The sequence below is a fragment of the Chiroxiphia lanceolata genome, chromosome 12, assembly GCF_009829145.1.
Source record: "Chiroxiphia lanceolata isolate bChiLan1 chromosome 12, bChiLan1.pri, whole genome shotgun sequence".
Lineage (NCBI taxonomy): Eukaryota > Metazoa > Chordata > Aves > Passeriformes > Pipridae > Chiroxiphia > Chiroxiphia lanceolata.
In genome coordinates, this window is record NC_045648.1 from 9,986,373 (window position 1) to 10,003,570 (window position 17,198).

The window sequence follows — 17,198 nt, forward strand, 5'->3', positions numbered from 1 at the left end:
AGCACCCAGCCAGAGCTGCCTCCCTAAACCCAAAGAGGACAGTTGCCATCTTGAATGTGGGAGTGGTAGGGGAACCCACTGCTACAGTCTCAGCCATACCTACATAAAAACCTGTTTTAAGCTTTTCTACTTGTAGCCCACCTTGCAAGTGCCTTTCTAGTTTGGCTCCACTAGACAATACTTCAGTGTAACAAATGTCAGTAATAATTAATGTCTGCACATTACAACTGAACTGGTAACATTATGGTAAAAGCAGCACTTTGGGATTTGTGAGTTCCTAGTGCTTCCCTTCCACAGGAATGGACATTTGTAGAAAGCAGCATCATCTGGCAAGTGCCAGATCCCAAACACCTTGTGAGGGGAAGCCCCCATTGTGCAGCTCCAAGGGCCATGATTTGGTGGCCGTGGGTTTTAGTTTTAGGCTGAGAAGGCAGGTGGAGGGGCTGGCGGTGGGGAACAGGTTGGGTACAGAAACTGGGAGAACCCCACGCCTGGGAGCCAGGCCTTTGCCTCGGGTTTGCTCAGGAGCAGGTCCCGGTGGCACGGGGAGGGCTCAAGAGGGGTCTGCAGGCACCGTGCTGGGTCTGGGCCTCTAGGACAAGGGGGGACAGGGCATTCCCAGGCCCAAAGGCCGGGAGCCTTCGGCCGGGAGAAGGGGACGCCCTGCTGCAAACACCGGCCGGCTTCTCCTCGCCGCCCAGCCTCCATGTCGGGCGCGCATAAAGAACCATGTCATGCTTCAGCGAGGAAGGGAGGGCCGGGCGGGACTGGAGCGCTCTCTGCTCTCCTATTTTCATAGAAACCGATCTGTGTACCTAGAAAATAACAGGAAGGGAAAGCGCGGGGGGGAGGCGCGGGCGGGTTGGGGAGGGAGGGGGGGGGGATAAGAAGATCCTGTTTTCGGTCGCTGCCCGAGGAGTAATTCGGCGGAGCCGGCTCCATATTCCCGGGGCCGCGGCGGCTGCGGCGGGGATGGAGCGGGCGGCGCGGGCGGCGTAGCCCAGCGCGCACGGGGGGGCCGCGGGCAGCGCCGCGCCCGCCGCCGCCGCGGGGCGAGGGCTCCCCGGCCGCCCCCGCCCGGCCAGCCCCGCTCCCTGGTACCGGGGGCTGCTGGGGTTGTGTCCAAGGCCTCCCCCTCCCCCGCGTACACACTCACACACACAGACACACGCACACACACACTCACACTCACACACACACACACACACACACCCCATCTCCTCCTGCCGCCGCCGCCGCCGCCGCCGGAGAGATCGGGGATCGCCCGCGGCCCGGCCCCGCTCCCGGCTGCGCCCCGTGCCCGGGCGCATCGCACCCCGCGGGGGCTCGCCCGGCTGCCCCCGGGGCGGCGTGCGCGGGGCGGGGGGTGCGGGAGGGCGGGGGGACACACGGCGGCTCCCACGGCGGCTCCCGATGGCTCGTCCGCGGCCCCGAGAATACAAGGCTGGAGACCTGGTGTTCGCCAAAATGAAGGGGTACCCGCACTGGCCGGCCCGGGTGAGTACCGCGGCGGGGGCGCCCGGCCCTGCGCCGCCGCCCCCCTCGCCCCGCACCGCCGGGCGGGCACGGCCGGGCCGCGGCCACGGAGCCGCCGGAGGGCCCGGCCCCGGCCCCGCCGGACGGGGGGCCGCGGTGCGCGCCCACCCCGCTATTATTGTGCATCTTTTCTTTGATCTGCAGATTTCTCCCCGGCCCCCCGGGAGGAGGAGGAGGAGGAGGAGGAGGAGGAGGGAGAAGAGGGAGAGGAGGGAGAGGAGGGAGGGAGGGGGGCGAGCGCGGGCTGTACCTGGGTTGTTATCGCGGGGAGGAGGCTTGGGGAGCCGGCAGCCCTGCCCGCATGACAACGATGCTGTTTATTATACGCCCTCCCTCGCCCCGGCCCCCGGCTCCCCCGGGGGGCAGAGGGGCCCCCGCGGCCCGGGGCAGGGCAGGGCAGCGCGGCCGCCGCCCCCGGCCCGGCGCGGCCCAGGGACCGGCGGGGACAGCGCTGCGGGCCCGGGACTTGCGGGCAAGGGAGCACGGGCTGGGGCAGGGACAGGTGTGCAGAGGGCGAGGGCTGGAGTCAGGCTGCGGGTGTCCCCGGGGCCGGTGGGCGCGGGAGGCTCAGCTCAGCTTGGTGAGTGAAGCGGGTCTGGCTCTGTGGCAGCCCCCCAGCCCAGCTGCCACCCCTCCACACCCACGCTTTTTGGGTGTCGGGCCTCCCGCCGCACCTTGTCCTTTAGTGGGTTGACTTTCTTTCATAGGCCTTTGTCATTTTTTGTTTTACGCTGCCATGATACAACTGAGGTGCAAAGGCATCGTGGGCATTTGGCGGTCAGATAAGGGCTGGATTGTGTTTAAACAGCCACTTCTGGTGCTGCTACAATAACGCAGGGCAGAGCTTTCTCCAGGGGATCTGTTACCGTGGCACACTTAACACTGCCGGTCCCTTCCCTCCTCTTTGGTCACTGTTGTGTAAACTCACTGAGTAACACGTGTTGTGGGAACTCTTGGCAGGCATCAACCAGTGAGTCTGTATTTACTTGTCTTCTTCATTCTTACTGGGATGACTGGGTAGTGCTTCATGCCATCATTCTCTAGTCAAGGAAAGTTGCTGGTTCTGTAAAGAAGATAGTGAAGTGTTGTATGCAGGGAAACACAGAGGAGCAGGGTAAAGATGGACTGACATTTAACATTATCCTTGACAAGAGAACCCTGGAAAAGGATGGGTGTAAGTGGTGGAAAGGTGTCCTGAGCAGAACTGAGGAGGCAGAAGTGGTGTTGAACAGCAGACACTATACAAGGAGGGAAGGCCAACACCTCAGGCTTAAGCGAAGGTTGGTGAAAAAAGAATAGCAAGAGGATGCTAAATATCTAGAAGCCTGTAAATAAGGTGGTACACTCAATTATTTTGGCAGGGCAGACTAAAATTAGCATGCAAAAGGCCGAACATAATCAACAACGGGTTGTGGTTTTATAATTCTATCATTATACCAGTTGGTGGATATACTACCTAAAAAATGGCAATTTATGTCAGCAGAACAGCATGAGCCACTGAAAATTGACTTCTTTCCTACCTCTGTCATGGTTTAATTTACTGTGAAAATTTTAATGTGAACAGTTGAGACCATTACCACGTTTAAGCATGTTAATCCCTTTCCTTTTTGAGCCTTTGTAAAACTCCCATTTGTTTACTCACAAGCAGAACGGGGCCTTTTGTTTTAGTGGCATTTTCTTTCCTTTCAGAAAATCATTATATGCTGTGCAGCTGGTCATAGCCTTTGACTGGGTTGCTAAATAGATATCTGAATGGCAATAATATCCAACGAAGTGCATCTTCACTTGGAAAAAACAGGTGTGCTGTTCACATTGCTCACTTCCTTTGTGCAGACTAACAGGATGTAAAGTTCAAGTGAAGACAAAGCAGTCTCTAGTTTTAACATGACTTAGCAAGTAGAGGCAGAAACTGTAGAGAGCCCAGAGTCTACCACTGGGTAGGAAGAGAGCTGTCAGGCCAGGGGATGATTGGTACTGGGTGTTAGTTCACCAGAGTGTCAGGAGGCACAGAACATGCTCCTGTAACTTGTGATGGGTTTACGTACAACTGCGTGGTAGATCAGGCTGATGTCTGCCTGACCTAATACCATCATGATATCTTTACTAAGACTTTTCTTCATCTTGGTTGCCAAGGTTTGCCTGATGCATGCTTTCTTAAGTGAAGGAAAAACCTACTGAGGGCATCAGTCTGTATTTTGTTTCTCAAAAAACGTTATTGCATACAAGTAAGGAGAAAATAAATATTTGAGTTGAGAATGCAACTCAGATACCCTGATTAAGTGAATGTCTTTTATCCAGGGGATTCGCTTGTTTCCAGATCCTTGAGTGGTTTCTAGCTACTTCTTTATTCATTATGCAATTAGCGTGTTTGATCTTTGTATTCTCATAAAAACTTACATATTTCATGCTAATATAGTAGCTTAATAATAAGAGTAACAATACATTTAAATGGCAGTGTTATTGCCCCTACCAAATGGTATTTGGCATCCCTGAGACCTTTGGCATGAATTTCCTGTCTGGGGACAAACTTCTTAAACTGTGTTTAATAAACCTGAGAAGTGTTACAGCAGGACAGAAGTGCTCTGCCTGCCCTGTAATGAAACACACAGACATAACTGACCTGGCACAGAATCCACAGTGTATTTTTGTGTGCATGGGTAGTGTCATACAGAGAAGGATCCCAGAAGCTCCAGCAGCAGTGCAGAGCTGGGCCCAGCTCAGTGACTCCTGTCTCTCACTAGGTGGGCTCTCACTCGTGGGCTCATCCAGCTCCACGTGGCCCAGCACAGCAGGCAAATCCAGCACAGGCAGCAGTCTCTAGTCCTACACCATTAGCTTCCCACCCCCTCTCTTTAGAGGTATGTTCATCCAGTGGTCAGCAAGAGCAAGATCAGCAAGCCCAACTTCTATCCCTGTGAGTAAAGAGAGAGAAACCGGGCAGAAAGTGCCTAGATAGTGATGATATGCCAGGGGACCATTGGAAATTTTTTTCTGATAACTGTTGGTGTGTTATAGCAGTCAAACTGCATTTAAAGTTTCTTTGTGGATTGGTCTTGAATTAATTTTAAAGGGACCAAATTTGCCACGCTTGGCCAAAGCGGTAATGGCAGATACTTGATGTCTGAAACATGTCACTTAGGTCTTATTATGTTTAAGGGCTGCTTTGCATTTTGGTATCAATTTTCCTGTGCAATGCCAAAATTTCCTTTGGCGTGACTGGAGGACAGCAAATAGGTTTAGGGTTTAGGCCCCAAGAATTGTATCGAAGTTTAATAATAACAGTAGCTGAAATAAAGGCAACAATTTGGTTTAACATGATTTTTCTATATCTGTGATGTCTGTTGTCTTCAGATGCTCATCAAAAATGCAGAATAAATACTAACTGGCCAGGTCATCAGTTGCTGTAATCCAGCAAATAAGCAACTGTGTATCCAGAGTGCCTACAAAAATAGAGGGAAGATGCCATTGTGGTTAAAATGTAGACAATAAGAATTCAGTTCATTGTACATTTTGCAGTGGTCTTTGCCTTTGAAGCATTAAATCCCCATGTCTTACTTCCTTGTTTATAAAAGACAGTTAACACCACTTTTCTCTTTAAAAAGGTGTTGTAGAGTGGAGACAAAATGTTTATGAGTTGCTTGGCTACTGCTGTGATAGGAGCTGTATTAGCACACATAGACAGAAAAATCTCTCTCTTCAGATACCCTAGTTTATCTAGGATAGATGTCCTGGTTTATTGAGAAATTGCCCCTTGAATAGTCACTCAGATGAGATAAAAGGGAAAAACTAGTGGTAGATTCAGAAAGATCAATAATGGTGTTTGTTTTATGAGTGACCCTGAAGAAACAATAGGCACTTAGTTGCTGAAATTAGCTGCTGATTTAAAAATAGGAAGGAAGCTGCTAATGCAACTGTAGAGAGCAGTGAAAAAGTCTGTAATGACCTCAATAAAATAAGAACATGCCCAAATAAGTGGCCGATGCCATTATTATACAGAAATCTAGGATTGTACAGCTGGGGAGACAAGAACTGCATTTGGGTAAACACAAGCAGTTTGTGGAGGGATGGTAAAGTTGGTTTAGGACAATACAAGAGATCCAAGCAGGTAAAACAACATATTTTAGTGTCAAACATATGGATGTTTAAAGCTGTTTAGAACATTCTGTGTTGGGAGGACAACATAGCCTTTAAAGTGTTGGTGTCACACTAACTATTATGAAGGTGCATTTACTGTCTTTGAGGGCTAATTTTCTGTTTTCTGGACTCATGTTTGTCTTGTCCCATTCTTTTCTTGCTACTCTGAATTAACACATACTTGAGTTCCAGATTTGCTAGTTAGCTAACAATCCTCATATGAATGTCACTACTAAAAAGCATCTGCCAATAGCAATGGCAGAATGGTATTTGGGGCACTTCAATGTATTAGAGTTGCAAATGGATGTGAAATTCTCAGTATATTGCTTAGAGTAATACATAGTAAAAGCTGTCATTTTAATGGGAACTAGTGTCTGTGGTGGGCTGAGCATCATAAATGTAATGATTACATGATAGTTTTTAGCTGAGTGCCTATTTTCAGTATTGTTGACTATGTCCTCCATCTACAAGGCATGAAAGTAAGGCACTTGAAAGTATGGACTAAAATAATTCCAGGGAAGGGTTTAAAGGTTGGCTCATCCTGTTCAGTGAAGTATGGCTGGAGCTAGTGGCTTGATTGTGGTGAAGCTGTAGGTGTAGGACCAAGGCCTATCTTCGGACATAATTTGATAAAGTACAAGGTATATAACCAGGTACAGCTTTGGTCTGTTATAATTGCAAGTACGACAGCTTGAAAATATCAAAATCTCAAACACATCGTAGAAGAAAGATTTGGCATTTTAAGTGTTTGATATTTAAAACAGACCATTTGTTTTTGTATTAGTATAAGGATATGGTAAGGTGGGTCTTTCCCTGGCAGGGTTTATCTTTTTTGGCAAAGAATGACAGACAAAAATCATATTAGATCCAGAAAACTTCAAAGGGTCCATCAGGAATAGACAACAGATTTTTCTCTGTGTTTTTCTGCCAAAACTCAGTCTGCAGTCTTTTGAGCTTTTCTCTTTGGCCATTTGGGACCTGTCCAGTCCTTCACCATGTGCTTTTCTCCTTTTTCCCGTTCGGTTGCTCCGGTTTATGACCTCACTTTTGCCGTGTTACTAAATATGAGTCTCCTGTGACTTCTGCTTTACCAACTCAGGACTTCTTCAGTCTCTCTCCCTTTTTAATTATGTACCTCACTCATACATCAGTCCTCAGAGATCTGCAAGCAATTTTTCGTGGCAGTCTCTGTTTGTTCCTTTCTGAGATGAGACATGATTTGCTGATTACTGCAAAGGTCTGTCTTATCCTGGGAACTGATGGTGAGGTCGTGGCTTCTTCAGGGAGCACTCCCATGACTTCTGCTGTGGTGCATCAGAAAAGAGCACACTGAAGGCAGTGAGTCCTTTATGGAAATATTTTTGCTTTCTAAACCTTCTGTACCAGGTTGACACATGTTGCCTAGACAGCATTTAAACTGTTATTTGCAGATACCTGGTCATATTCTAGAGTAAATGTGAGTGCCTTTTCAATGATTTCATCAGCTCATTGAGTACTAATTCCTTCATTTCCTAAAACAAAAATAGCAGGAGTGAAGCATGAATTCTCCCGGTGTTCGGAGAGTAGGGAACTTCAGCAGCTGATGGTCCTTCTCTGTCCTCCTGCATTCAGTTTGAAGTGTGAATTAAAAAAAGGTTTCATCTGAGGATTGTAGCATAAAATGTCGTAATTTTTGTATATAAAGTTGAACCATAGCTTATGGTAAAACCTTTCCAGTTGCTCTTGTTTGGCAAATGAATCATTTTGGGGCCAAGATGTTTTATGTTTGTTGTTAGCACAGCAGGGGTATATGGGAAAACATCTTTAAAATTGAGTTCTTTAAATCTCTCTGTTGGTTTTTTCCCTCTTTAATTAGTTTAAATAACTAGCCCCAAATGTGCAAGTCCAATCTTTTTGTGTAAATGACAATAGATGAATACATTTTCTCCTGCAGTGTCACGATTTTAAGTCCAAATGAAGCTAACTCAGAATGAAGACAGTTGTCTAACAAGTTTTGAGGCTATAAGCAGCTGAAGTTTTTCATACTCTTACTGTACAGACTTTTTTAAAAAAAATTTCCTTTTTATTTTGAAGCCACTGAATAATTTTCATCAACTGATCTCATGGAAATCATTGGATACATGTTTTGGCTGGAGGAAGGGCGCCCCTTTCAATGAAGTCTGTAGCCTGTCAAGTCACTCTGTATATTCCTACTGCAAAAAGATAGGAGGAATATTAGTTTCCTCTTCATTAGTTGACAAATCTCTTCTTTTTATTATTGTGTAAAGAACCTTTTAGGACCCCCAACTGGAATGAATTTTTTGTAGATAGGAAAATGAGGACTGAGTTTTCAGTCTTTACTCTTCATTTCCTGATTTTTCCCATCATAATAATGCATTAACAAATCTTCCTGCATTTAGGGTAATAAAAATCTTATAAGCAAGTGGTTGCTGACAGTAAGTATATATAATTGTCATTTGAGGATAGATGAAAAGATTTCCCGATGATGCTGGAGAAGTGATGACAATGTGGAGAGGTTGGACATTTTAACTGTTTGAAATGGTGGTGTCTGAGCAGTAGAGACCTTTCCACTGCGTACTTGAGAGACAGAAGGGAGAACGAGCCTGCCTGAGGCCTCTCAGTAATACTGTAATTTGAGTGATAAATATAGCAACAAACACTGGAAAGTAGTTTGTGTGGAGCAGGCAGGAAGAGGTCCTGGAGCCAGGTTTTTAAAGGTGTTAGGAATTAACTGAACACCAGTACTTTCCTGTTTCTTTAGGTACCTTGGTACAAGTCTGCCCCTGTGTCATCTGTATCTCTGATAGGTACGTGTGTGTGTGTACACATCCCTGCTCTGTGCACAGGTACACACATTGCCATGGAAAAGATTAGATGCTTCAAACAGGAGTAGCACATGGCCATGGTAGGACATCAGTTGACTCTGGACTCCAACAGGGGCAGCATCACCAGAGAAAGGCCCAGTATTTCGGCTGAAGCACAATAGGAGCAACCAGAATGAACAGTTATTTGAAAGATTCCAAGAAATATTTGGCAAACGAGAGTATCATGAGGTAAAGCTTCTCAAACTTAAAGAAGGAAACAGATCCTTGCTTCCTCCTCTTGGGAAGGTCTCTGCAGTACTGGCTTTGCACATCTGAGATTGTTTCATTCATTTGTGTAGCAGCCAGTTCTAAACTTGATACCAAAACTGGATATAAACTGCAGATTCATTTCCAGTTTTCCTTTCTTCTACTCAGACTGTTTGATGTGACAGGCTTGATAATACTTTTGCCTGAAGGGTATATGAGACCTGGCCTTGGGGGTTGGTTTTGTTTGTTTATTTATATTAATTTTTTTGCTCTAGAAAACAAAAGGAAGGTAAGAAATTTGAGTAAATACTGCAGCATCTTAACAAAACAGTGAAGTTCCCATGTTACAATGTAGTTCCTGTTGCCATGCTCTGAAGTTCCCCATCCTTCATATGGTTTCAGGTCAACCCAAATATTATCCTTGGCATCATTGCTGCTCCAAAAAGACACATAATGTCCTTGAATTTCAGAAGGATGTTATCTCTGCCTCCTGGCCTTCTGTAAAGCCCTGCTGAAATCTGAAAATGCCTTCAGAGTCAACATAAAGGGAGGAGATGACGTTGTACTGTGCTCCAGGCATCACAGAGCCCAATAGTAAAAAGGACAGGTGTACATAGACTTTGGTCTCTGCCTTAGAAAAGTACATTTAAATCTCTCAGCTTTCCATTAGCAGACTGAAAGGTTAATTAGCATACATCTGTAGCCCCTACAATGCAAACTGGAAACAACTGTTTATTTTGCCTTGCAGCAACATGTGAAAAACCTAGAGAGAGGCTGTTTGCCAGCTCTGGTTTGGCTGCTTGAATAGAAGACATAATGTAACAAAGGGGGGAAAACAGGGCAAGGAATATCATACACCAAAAAATTTCTTTAAGACCATCAGTTAACAAAACATCCTACCTTCAGGACAGTAAATAGGGCCAGGGAGGAAGGAAAAAATTCCAGACTGTAGGGACCTTACAAGTATCACTGTGGTATCACCGATGTCCACTAGGAACAGTGTGTCAGCCTTTAAAGTCAGTAACTTTGTTCCCCTTGGGCTTGGAAGGCACCTACCTGTAAAGCCACTTACAACACAGAGAATAAAACCACACTGAGGCAAGGAGTAGAAGAAACTTTTAAGTCTGGGAGAGCTCAAGACACAATTGCACAATAATGCAAACCATTTCTGGGAATCAATCCCGTATCAGACTGGATTACTAAATGTACTAAATATAAGTACATATTGAAACTTAATAATAACATAGGGAGTGACCTTACAGAGATGTGAGCATCAGTCTGGAGATGCAATCCAGGTGGGAGAAGCAGGAAAGTACAGCTAGAGGAGCAAATGCTATCATTGCAAAGAACAATTCTGTAGCTGCTGTTACTCCCTTGATATGTTGATGTGTTTTGCATCCAAAGTCATTAAATTAAAGCAGCTTTTTTTTGCTAGTTTTATTTCAGCTCTACAGATCTTATATTTTACAGTGTGAAAGGGGTACTGTGAACCCCTTCTTTTAATTCCTGAAGGATGGGCCATTTTTCTCATCTGGAATCTCCTCCACATGAAGTAAACAAGAATCCAGGTCTCCATTCCTGGCTGTTAACCCTAGTCTCTAACCTATTGTTTGGTAACTAGGAGGCAGTTCCTCCAGCTTCTCCTCCACTTATCCTTTGGGAAAAGTTTAGATGTAGGGCACTTATGGGTCACTTTTTCTATGGCACTATCAGTATCTTCCCTTGCAGCAGCTGTGGGGTGGGAACAAGGGAGGGAGGCACTGATGGAGGAGTGTTTGGATTATCATGGGCCACGGGTTGGCTGTCCTGACAAAGCAATGTCAGATGATGCCAGAAAGCAGTTGTGTTGAAAGGAGGTTTGTATCCTTCCCTCTCTTGAGTTTGGCCTTTCTCTTTCCTACTCTTTGTACAGAGACCACCCAAGCATGATGGCTATGGGGGGCTCCAGAGCCAGCAGACATGGAAGGGTGTGTTTTGCACCCCATTGCAAAAGTGAAGCTGTCCATGCATGGCCTGCCTTCATTCCTTGGGATAGAATTTGTTACTCAACCCTATAGGTAAATCAATCCCGCCAGTCCCACTGATTGCTTTTGGTGTGTGCATTGCCCTAAATATCTGTATTTTTCTTTAGCTTCCTACACCATGTTCCCCAGCCTGTATGGCCATGTCCTGCACAGAGCCTGGGTCGCCCTCCTGGACACAGTTGTACCATGTGGGGTTCTCTGCCCCCTCCCTGGCAGGACCTGTGTTTGTATGTGGGGATTGCTGCAGATTGCCTTGACCTTTGCAGCACGTTGGTTGTTCAAATGTATCTTGTGGTCCACTGCTGGCTTCCCGTACTATTGCCTCTTCCAGCTTTCTCTCTCTTCCATTGCCAGTCCTTTTTCCCAGATGTGTTAGCCTTGTCCTTTTACAGACTGAGTGTCAGTTTACTTGCAGCTTGTATTTCTCACAGACCCAGGACTGTGAGTCAGTTGTCATTGGGTTTACAATCACTGGGTGTGGGGAAGTGACTGCATGTTTCTGCATACACACCTACAAGCATAAAAGACTGTCTTTGCCTGAATATCTGCAAAGGTTCCCATCTTGCTGTCCCAAATGCCTCTTCCAGAACATGGAAAAAGGTGTTAAGGGAGGCAGATCCTAGTGGGGAATACACCTAGGCAAGGCATCTCATGCTAGGCATTGCGTCCTACTGCACTGGCATGTTTTTATCATCTTTTTCTTAAACTAATTAGTTGCTAGTTGGTTTTGAGCCCAGATGTCACAGTTTCCATCTGAGCCAGTGTAAATTCGTATTTCTGTAAGGGCTTCTTCAGACACTATTATCTGGAATCCAATTAAGTAGTGTTCATTCAGGATTAATCACATATGGAAGTGTTTGCAGAACCGAGGTTCCTGTGTTCTTAGCAGTGCACCATTACTGCTGTGTTTCATGATCCCCCAGGAGGCACAGGCTTGGGCATTTCATGTGTTCTAGGAGTAACCCTGCACAGATCCTCTGCATGGCTGGAGGCTTTCTGTCCTGGTTGTTATGGAATACCAGAAGGAAGATGATACCTATCCCATTAGTTTGCTCTCTAAAGACCATGTCCCAAAGGCAACGAATGAGTTCAACTGCATAAAGATTCCTTGATTTCAATAAAACTGCTTACATGTGTGCTGCCGTGCCTGTAGAAACATAAAGTAGGACCAGAGCCTAAGGGAGAAGGCAGACATTCATCTTAAAAAAGAAAAAAATAAAAGATGACATTCCTTACTGCAGTGCCTCTCCAAATACCAGGGCTTTTGAAAGACACTAGTGGTGCAGCAAACTCAAAAGATAATTCTTTTCATATGGTGTCTGCATCAGGTGACTTGCATATGTGCACTTTTTCAGGTACCCCTTTTGCTGCTTTTTATCAGGAGTTCTTTTTCAAAATCTTACTCTTGTGAAAATTTTATTTTTCTTTGTCACAGTCAGTATTTCTATCACAGCTTGTAGAAGAAGGTAGTATTGAGTTAATAAAGTTATTAAGCCTTGAGGTTAGAATTTTAATTTATGCAAAGATATATCACCAGTAATAAGTTTGTTCTATCTGTTAATATTTTGTTTTATTTGCATTTATTTGAGAGACTCTGCTTGGGAGCTTTTTATTGTTTTTAAGGTAGTGGGTCAGTATTGTGAACAGAATTTTTGAATTGGTACTTCTGGTAAAATGACAAGAACTCCTTGTTAAAAGACGAAAACAGATTAGAGAAGATATGTTTGTCAGACGGGGCTTTTCAGCATTAAAATGCTGTGAATGTTTTCTCCTTATCTTTTAGAAGATGCTTTATGCCATCTCCTGCCTTACAAATGAATGGATTCACCTGTGTATATAATTGCCATGTTATTGTGCTGGCTGGGATCTGATCATACAAAGACAATGGCTTTGTTTATGCTGCCAAACTGTATGCCCAGCTGTGCTTGCATGATCAAGCCTCTAGCTGTTAACTTTCTAGAAGCCCATAATAATAAAGATTTTAGTGGCAATATGTTCAGAAGAAATGCCAGCTTCTTTAGCAGATGTGGGAGCAAAAAGAACAATTTTTTACTGAGAAGCTTATACTTTTTCTGAAACATTTGCTGCTGGATGATGGTGTTAGTTTACTTGTTTGTCAAATGTCAGCAATGCAGCAACCTGGTATAATGAGAGGGGTGTCAGGGTGGGTGCCAAGGCAGATTTATTGAAAAGGATGACATTGTGAGTGCCACCTGTGAGACTGAATTGAGGATCTTGACAGGTAAAAGCAGTGTGAGCTAAAACTCTTTGGTTGTGGAGCATGGATTGGACACATCATGTGTCATCATCAGTGCATTAAAAAGTAAAGGCAAGTGACAGAATTAAAATTTTGAATACTGACTGAAAGGCTTTTCGTTGAGTTTTGTTGACTTGTGTGAGGTGTATATAAACACTCAGTCTGGATACCAAGATAAATGTATATGTGCAGTGTTCCCTAATGTTCTTTCTAGCTCCAGATATGTGTATCACTAACCAAGTCCTCTTTTATTTCTAATTGTCTTTTCCCATTGATTTGCAGAATACAGTTGCTTTTTAAAACAAAATGGTAACCTTTTAAAACATGCTCAGTATGGAGGCCATTCCTGATTCATAGGTGAAGTGTTTTAAAGATTTAGTATTAATGTATGTGGGAAAATAGCTAGTACAGTTCCACATGTGTAATTTGTTCCTTGACAGTCTGTATCCTTAAAATTAATCTTCTGGTTGCCTCTTCAGGTCTGGTATAGAAATGAGAAACAGTGATGGCCAGAAGTCTTTGGTCTTGTTTAGAGAAGGAAAGTTAGAGAAAATCAGAGGAAGAAAGAAGATTCTGTATTAAACTTTGTGACATCTGTAACATAACTGCAGATCAGTTACTAGGTTTTGTAGGTCACTTGTGATCATGGCAACTCAATATTCTGAGAGGTTATTTGAGAGTAATAAAAACCACTTACATATACACCATATATCTCTTCAGCTTAACATACTGGATGGGAAGAAAGGATGTTAAAAAGTAACTCTTCATTCTACAAGTATACAAACACGTAGGAAACTTCAAGCCCCTGATTAATCCATGTGAATTAAAAGAGAGTATTCACATGCCTGAGACTCATATTTAGAGGTTTTGATGTAAAATACATTCTTTATAATAATGGGCTGCCACCCTAGCAAATCTGGTCACTACCATATTGATGTATTCATCTTGTCTCTGACATTAATGCCACTTACATCTCTAAAAATACATCTTTTTGTCTTTCATGTTTTCATTTGAGTTATTTTTTTCTTAACATGGTTTATTAGTTAGGGTTTAAGTTCATAGGTCTGCGTGTACATAATGGAGTGCTTTGTATATTTTAACATAAAGACTTTCATCCCTGTAAGCTGCTGCTTGAGATTTATTTATTTTTTTTTAGGAAAATGTTCATTTTAATAAATAAGATTGTTAATCTTTTAGGGACTATCTAAGTAAATTTCAGGACCATCACATTTTGGGTCAAAACTAAATGAAAACTCTCATTCCGAGCTTTTGGAAGCAGAAAAACAGGCAGGTGGGGAGGGGTATGACTTAGCTTGGAAAAACTTGTTCCTGAGTCTCTTTAGGCAGACAGATTAAAATTCCTAAGAGTTTAACGTAGACTGAGGGACTTTGCAAAGAAGGTATTTGACACTGTAATGACAGCTCCTGGAAATCTGAGCAGAGGTTGAAAGGAAACCCAGTAAAAATATCGAAGTTGGGTCCAAGTGCTGCACAGAGACCACTGTGACTCCAAGAATCTCTTTGCACAGTTTTAGCAGCCCAGTTGACACAGGCAAAAGTTTCATCTTAGCAGAAGTCTTTGTGTTTAATTGATAGTTTGTGCTGTAGCTAAGGGTGTGGAGCAATGGAAGCAGTTATTTACAGACAGTTGTTAGGCTTTTCGTGCCCATAAGACACTGAGCCTTTCTGCAGGTACCTGTTCGTGGTTTGTCAGCAGAGGAAACAGGAAAGCCTGCCTTTGCAAAATGATTGCAAATCACTCCATTTCATTGCCTTTGCAATTAGATTTCATTGCTTCTCGTTCCCCCCAGATTGAAACCATGGTGTTGTTTTACGTGTTATTTGCATCACAACAAAATAATTGGCCTGTGTGTGGGTGATGCTCCATGATTAGACTTATCCCATAGCCCCAAAGCACAGACTGAGGCCTCTGCCCTGCTCAAGAGTCCCAGTCCACCACCTTCACCTGAGCACCCTAAGTGCTGTGATTTGGTGCTCTGGGCCTGCCTGTGCTTCTGCAGTCCCCAGCATCAGGCTGGAGTGTCACCTCCACCAGAGTCGGTGCCTGCAGAAGATCCTGTTTGTGTGGCTGCTGTGCTGTGTACACAGCTCAGCTGGTGCAGATGCCTGAGCCTGCACACAGGTGGGTAGGTAATAGGGTAAATTAGTTCATGATCCTGTGAGACAGAAGTTTATGTTTGAAGTAGTTGCTTAAATCCTGCAAATAGATGTTCTGGTGTGATCATATTAAGACCACGAGTCTTTATATTCTGTGGGTCCACAGAGAGCAGCATAATGAAGAGAAATACATGCTTGGCTGTGTCTGCATTCCCTCTAGGGGACTGGTAGGACACTTGTACTCTCATCTCTTCTGCTGCACCCAAACTCAGAGGGTTGCAGGACACTAAAAATATGTTTTCAGGGGACAAAAATTTTGTGTACTTTTCCCAGTTAACAGTAAGCATTTTTCATATGCAGGTACTTGTTCAGTGGCCAGGAGTGTTTCAGTCCCCTGATATATCCCTCAGCTGCAACTGACAGTAAGAGAAAGGTCACAGAGGAGACAAGCAGGAAGGTTTTCTGTACCCAAAGGCCCAGTTAATAGTGGAACCTCCAGAGTCTCCAGCTTGAATCCTCCCTAGCAGGAGCCCGTGGGCTGCAGCAGGTGAAGCACTTGTGAACACTGTTCCCTTCTTTGTCCCTAGTGCATGTGTGTCCACCCTGTCCTAACTGGAGGGTGTGTTCTGGGACCTGCCATCTCCCTCGATCACGTTTCCTTACCCAAAACAATTTTAGCCACAAGCTGTAGTGTCAACAGGGTTTTGTGTATTTTGTGGGAAGCTGGACCAAATACTGCACAGGGAGGCTGTGCATTCTTCAGCCTGGAAATATTGTGTCGATCCTATTTTTTTAACTGACTTTTTGGGGAAGTAAATTACATTGGAAAAGAAATGTTAAATTAAGCCAGCCAAGTCTAAGAGACTGCAATCTTCCAGAAATTTGCTTACCTTTTGGCTTTAAGTGTGCCAATATGAGTACAAGGACTAGCAACACTTCTTTTAATAAAAGCTTGGACAGTGGAATATGGAGCGTTGGATATGTGGAACAAATGAGCCTCAAGTATAAATTTGCCTGTGTGTAGTTGACCAAACGTCAACGCTCTAGGCCAGCTGCATCTAATTGAAAAGGTTTTGATCAAGTTGACTGGCCAAAAAATCCTGCCTCGTGAATATAACATTCTTAAAAACAAACAAAATCAATGAAATAGTAAAATTCTAGTATAAATATTGGAAGGCCAAAAAATATTCTGCAATCTAAAGAGTTCTTATACCATCCATCCACTCCTTCTAGCAGATGAGATGCAGAAGGTGGCAGGGTTTATCTCAGCACTTTGGGGAGGAAAATGATATGACTTTTCATGTCCCTTTGGCTTATAAGAAGAGAGTGGCAGGACAGAAATACATGTTTGTGAATGTCCAGTCCCTAAAATTTCTCATTTATTGATGTCTTTAATGGTTAATTAATTTTTATTTGCTGTATATCTTCCAAACACATTTTTGTGTGCATTTCTTGCACACTTGTATATTTCAAGACAAAAATATTTGTGCTAAGATGCTAAAGGATAACCAAATTTTGTCATCAGAAACTGCTTTCATTTGGTGTTAGTGAGCTCACTCTGGTTTGCTTGGGTGGACAAACATTGCAAACAGTATTTTGATATCTGAGGAATAAGTCAGACAAAGGAGAATCAAGCTTCACTGTGCTTAAAGGGAAGAAAAGTAAATGCTACATGCCTCAGAACTGGCAATATTCGTTTAAAATAAACAACATCTCCCCACCCATACACAAATAAAAAGTAATTCTGTGAGCCATGAAACTTAAGAAGTTTATTTTTCTCTGGCTTGCCTTTATGTGGATTTCCTAGCGTCTGATGTTTTGGTTGAGCCTGCACTGCAAGCTGTCTCTCAGCATATGGACTAGTCTGCCCATCTTCTGTTGGACAGCCTATTTATCACAAAACATGGGGAAACTTAATATCTCTTTGGCCTTTCTCCTTTTCTCTGATTTGGCAAAATTGTCTGATGTGTCCCTGAGTTATTGCAGGTAAAAGTCAGACTGAGAATAGTGTGATCACATCCTTTTCTTTCCTTAGGGAACAGACTGGAAAAAAAAGAA

The 17,198-nt window shown here is 44.1% G+C and overlaps 1 protein-coding gene across 1 annotated transcript in view; it reads left to right on the forward strand.

Moving 5' to 3' along the window:
• The first annotated feature begins 1,051 nt into the window (after positions 1 to 1,051).
• HDGFL3 (HDGF like 3) overlaps positions 1,052 to 17,198 on the forward strand; it is a 37,844-nt gene continuing 21,697 nt past the window's right edge. Inside the window, exon 1 of the mRNA XM_032700351.1 lies at positions 1,052 to 1,497. Within this exon, the coding sequence (XP_032556242.1) occupies positions 1,414 to 1,497 (84 nt within the window). The 5' untranslated portion in view covers positions 1,052 to 1,413. The remainder of the gene's footprint in view (positions 1,498 to 17,198) is intronic.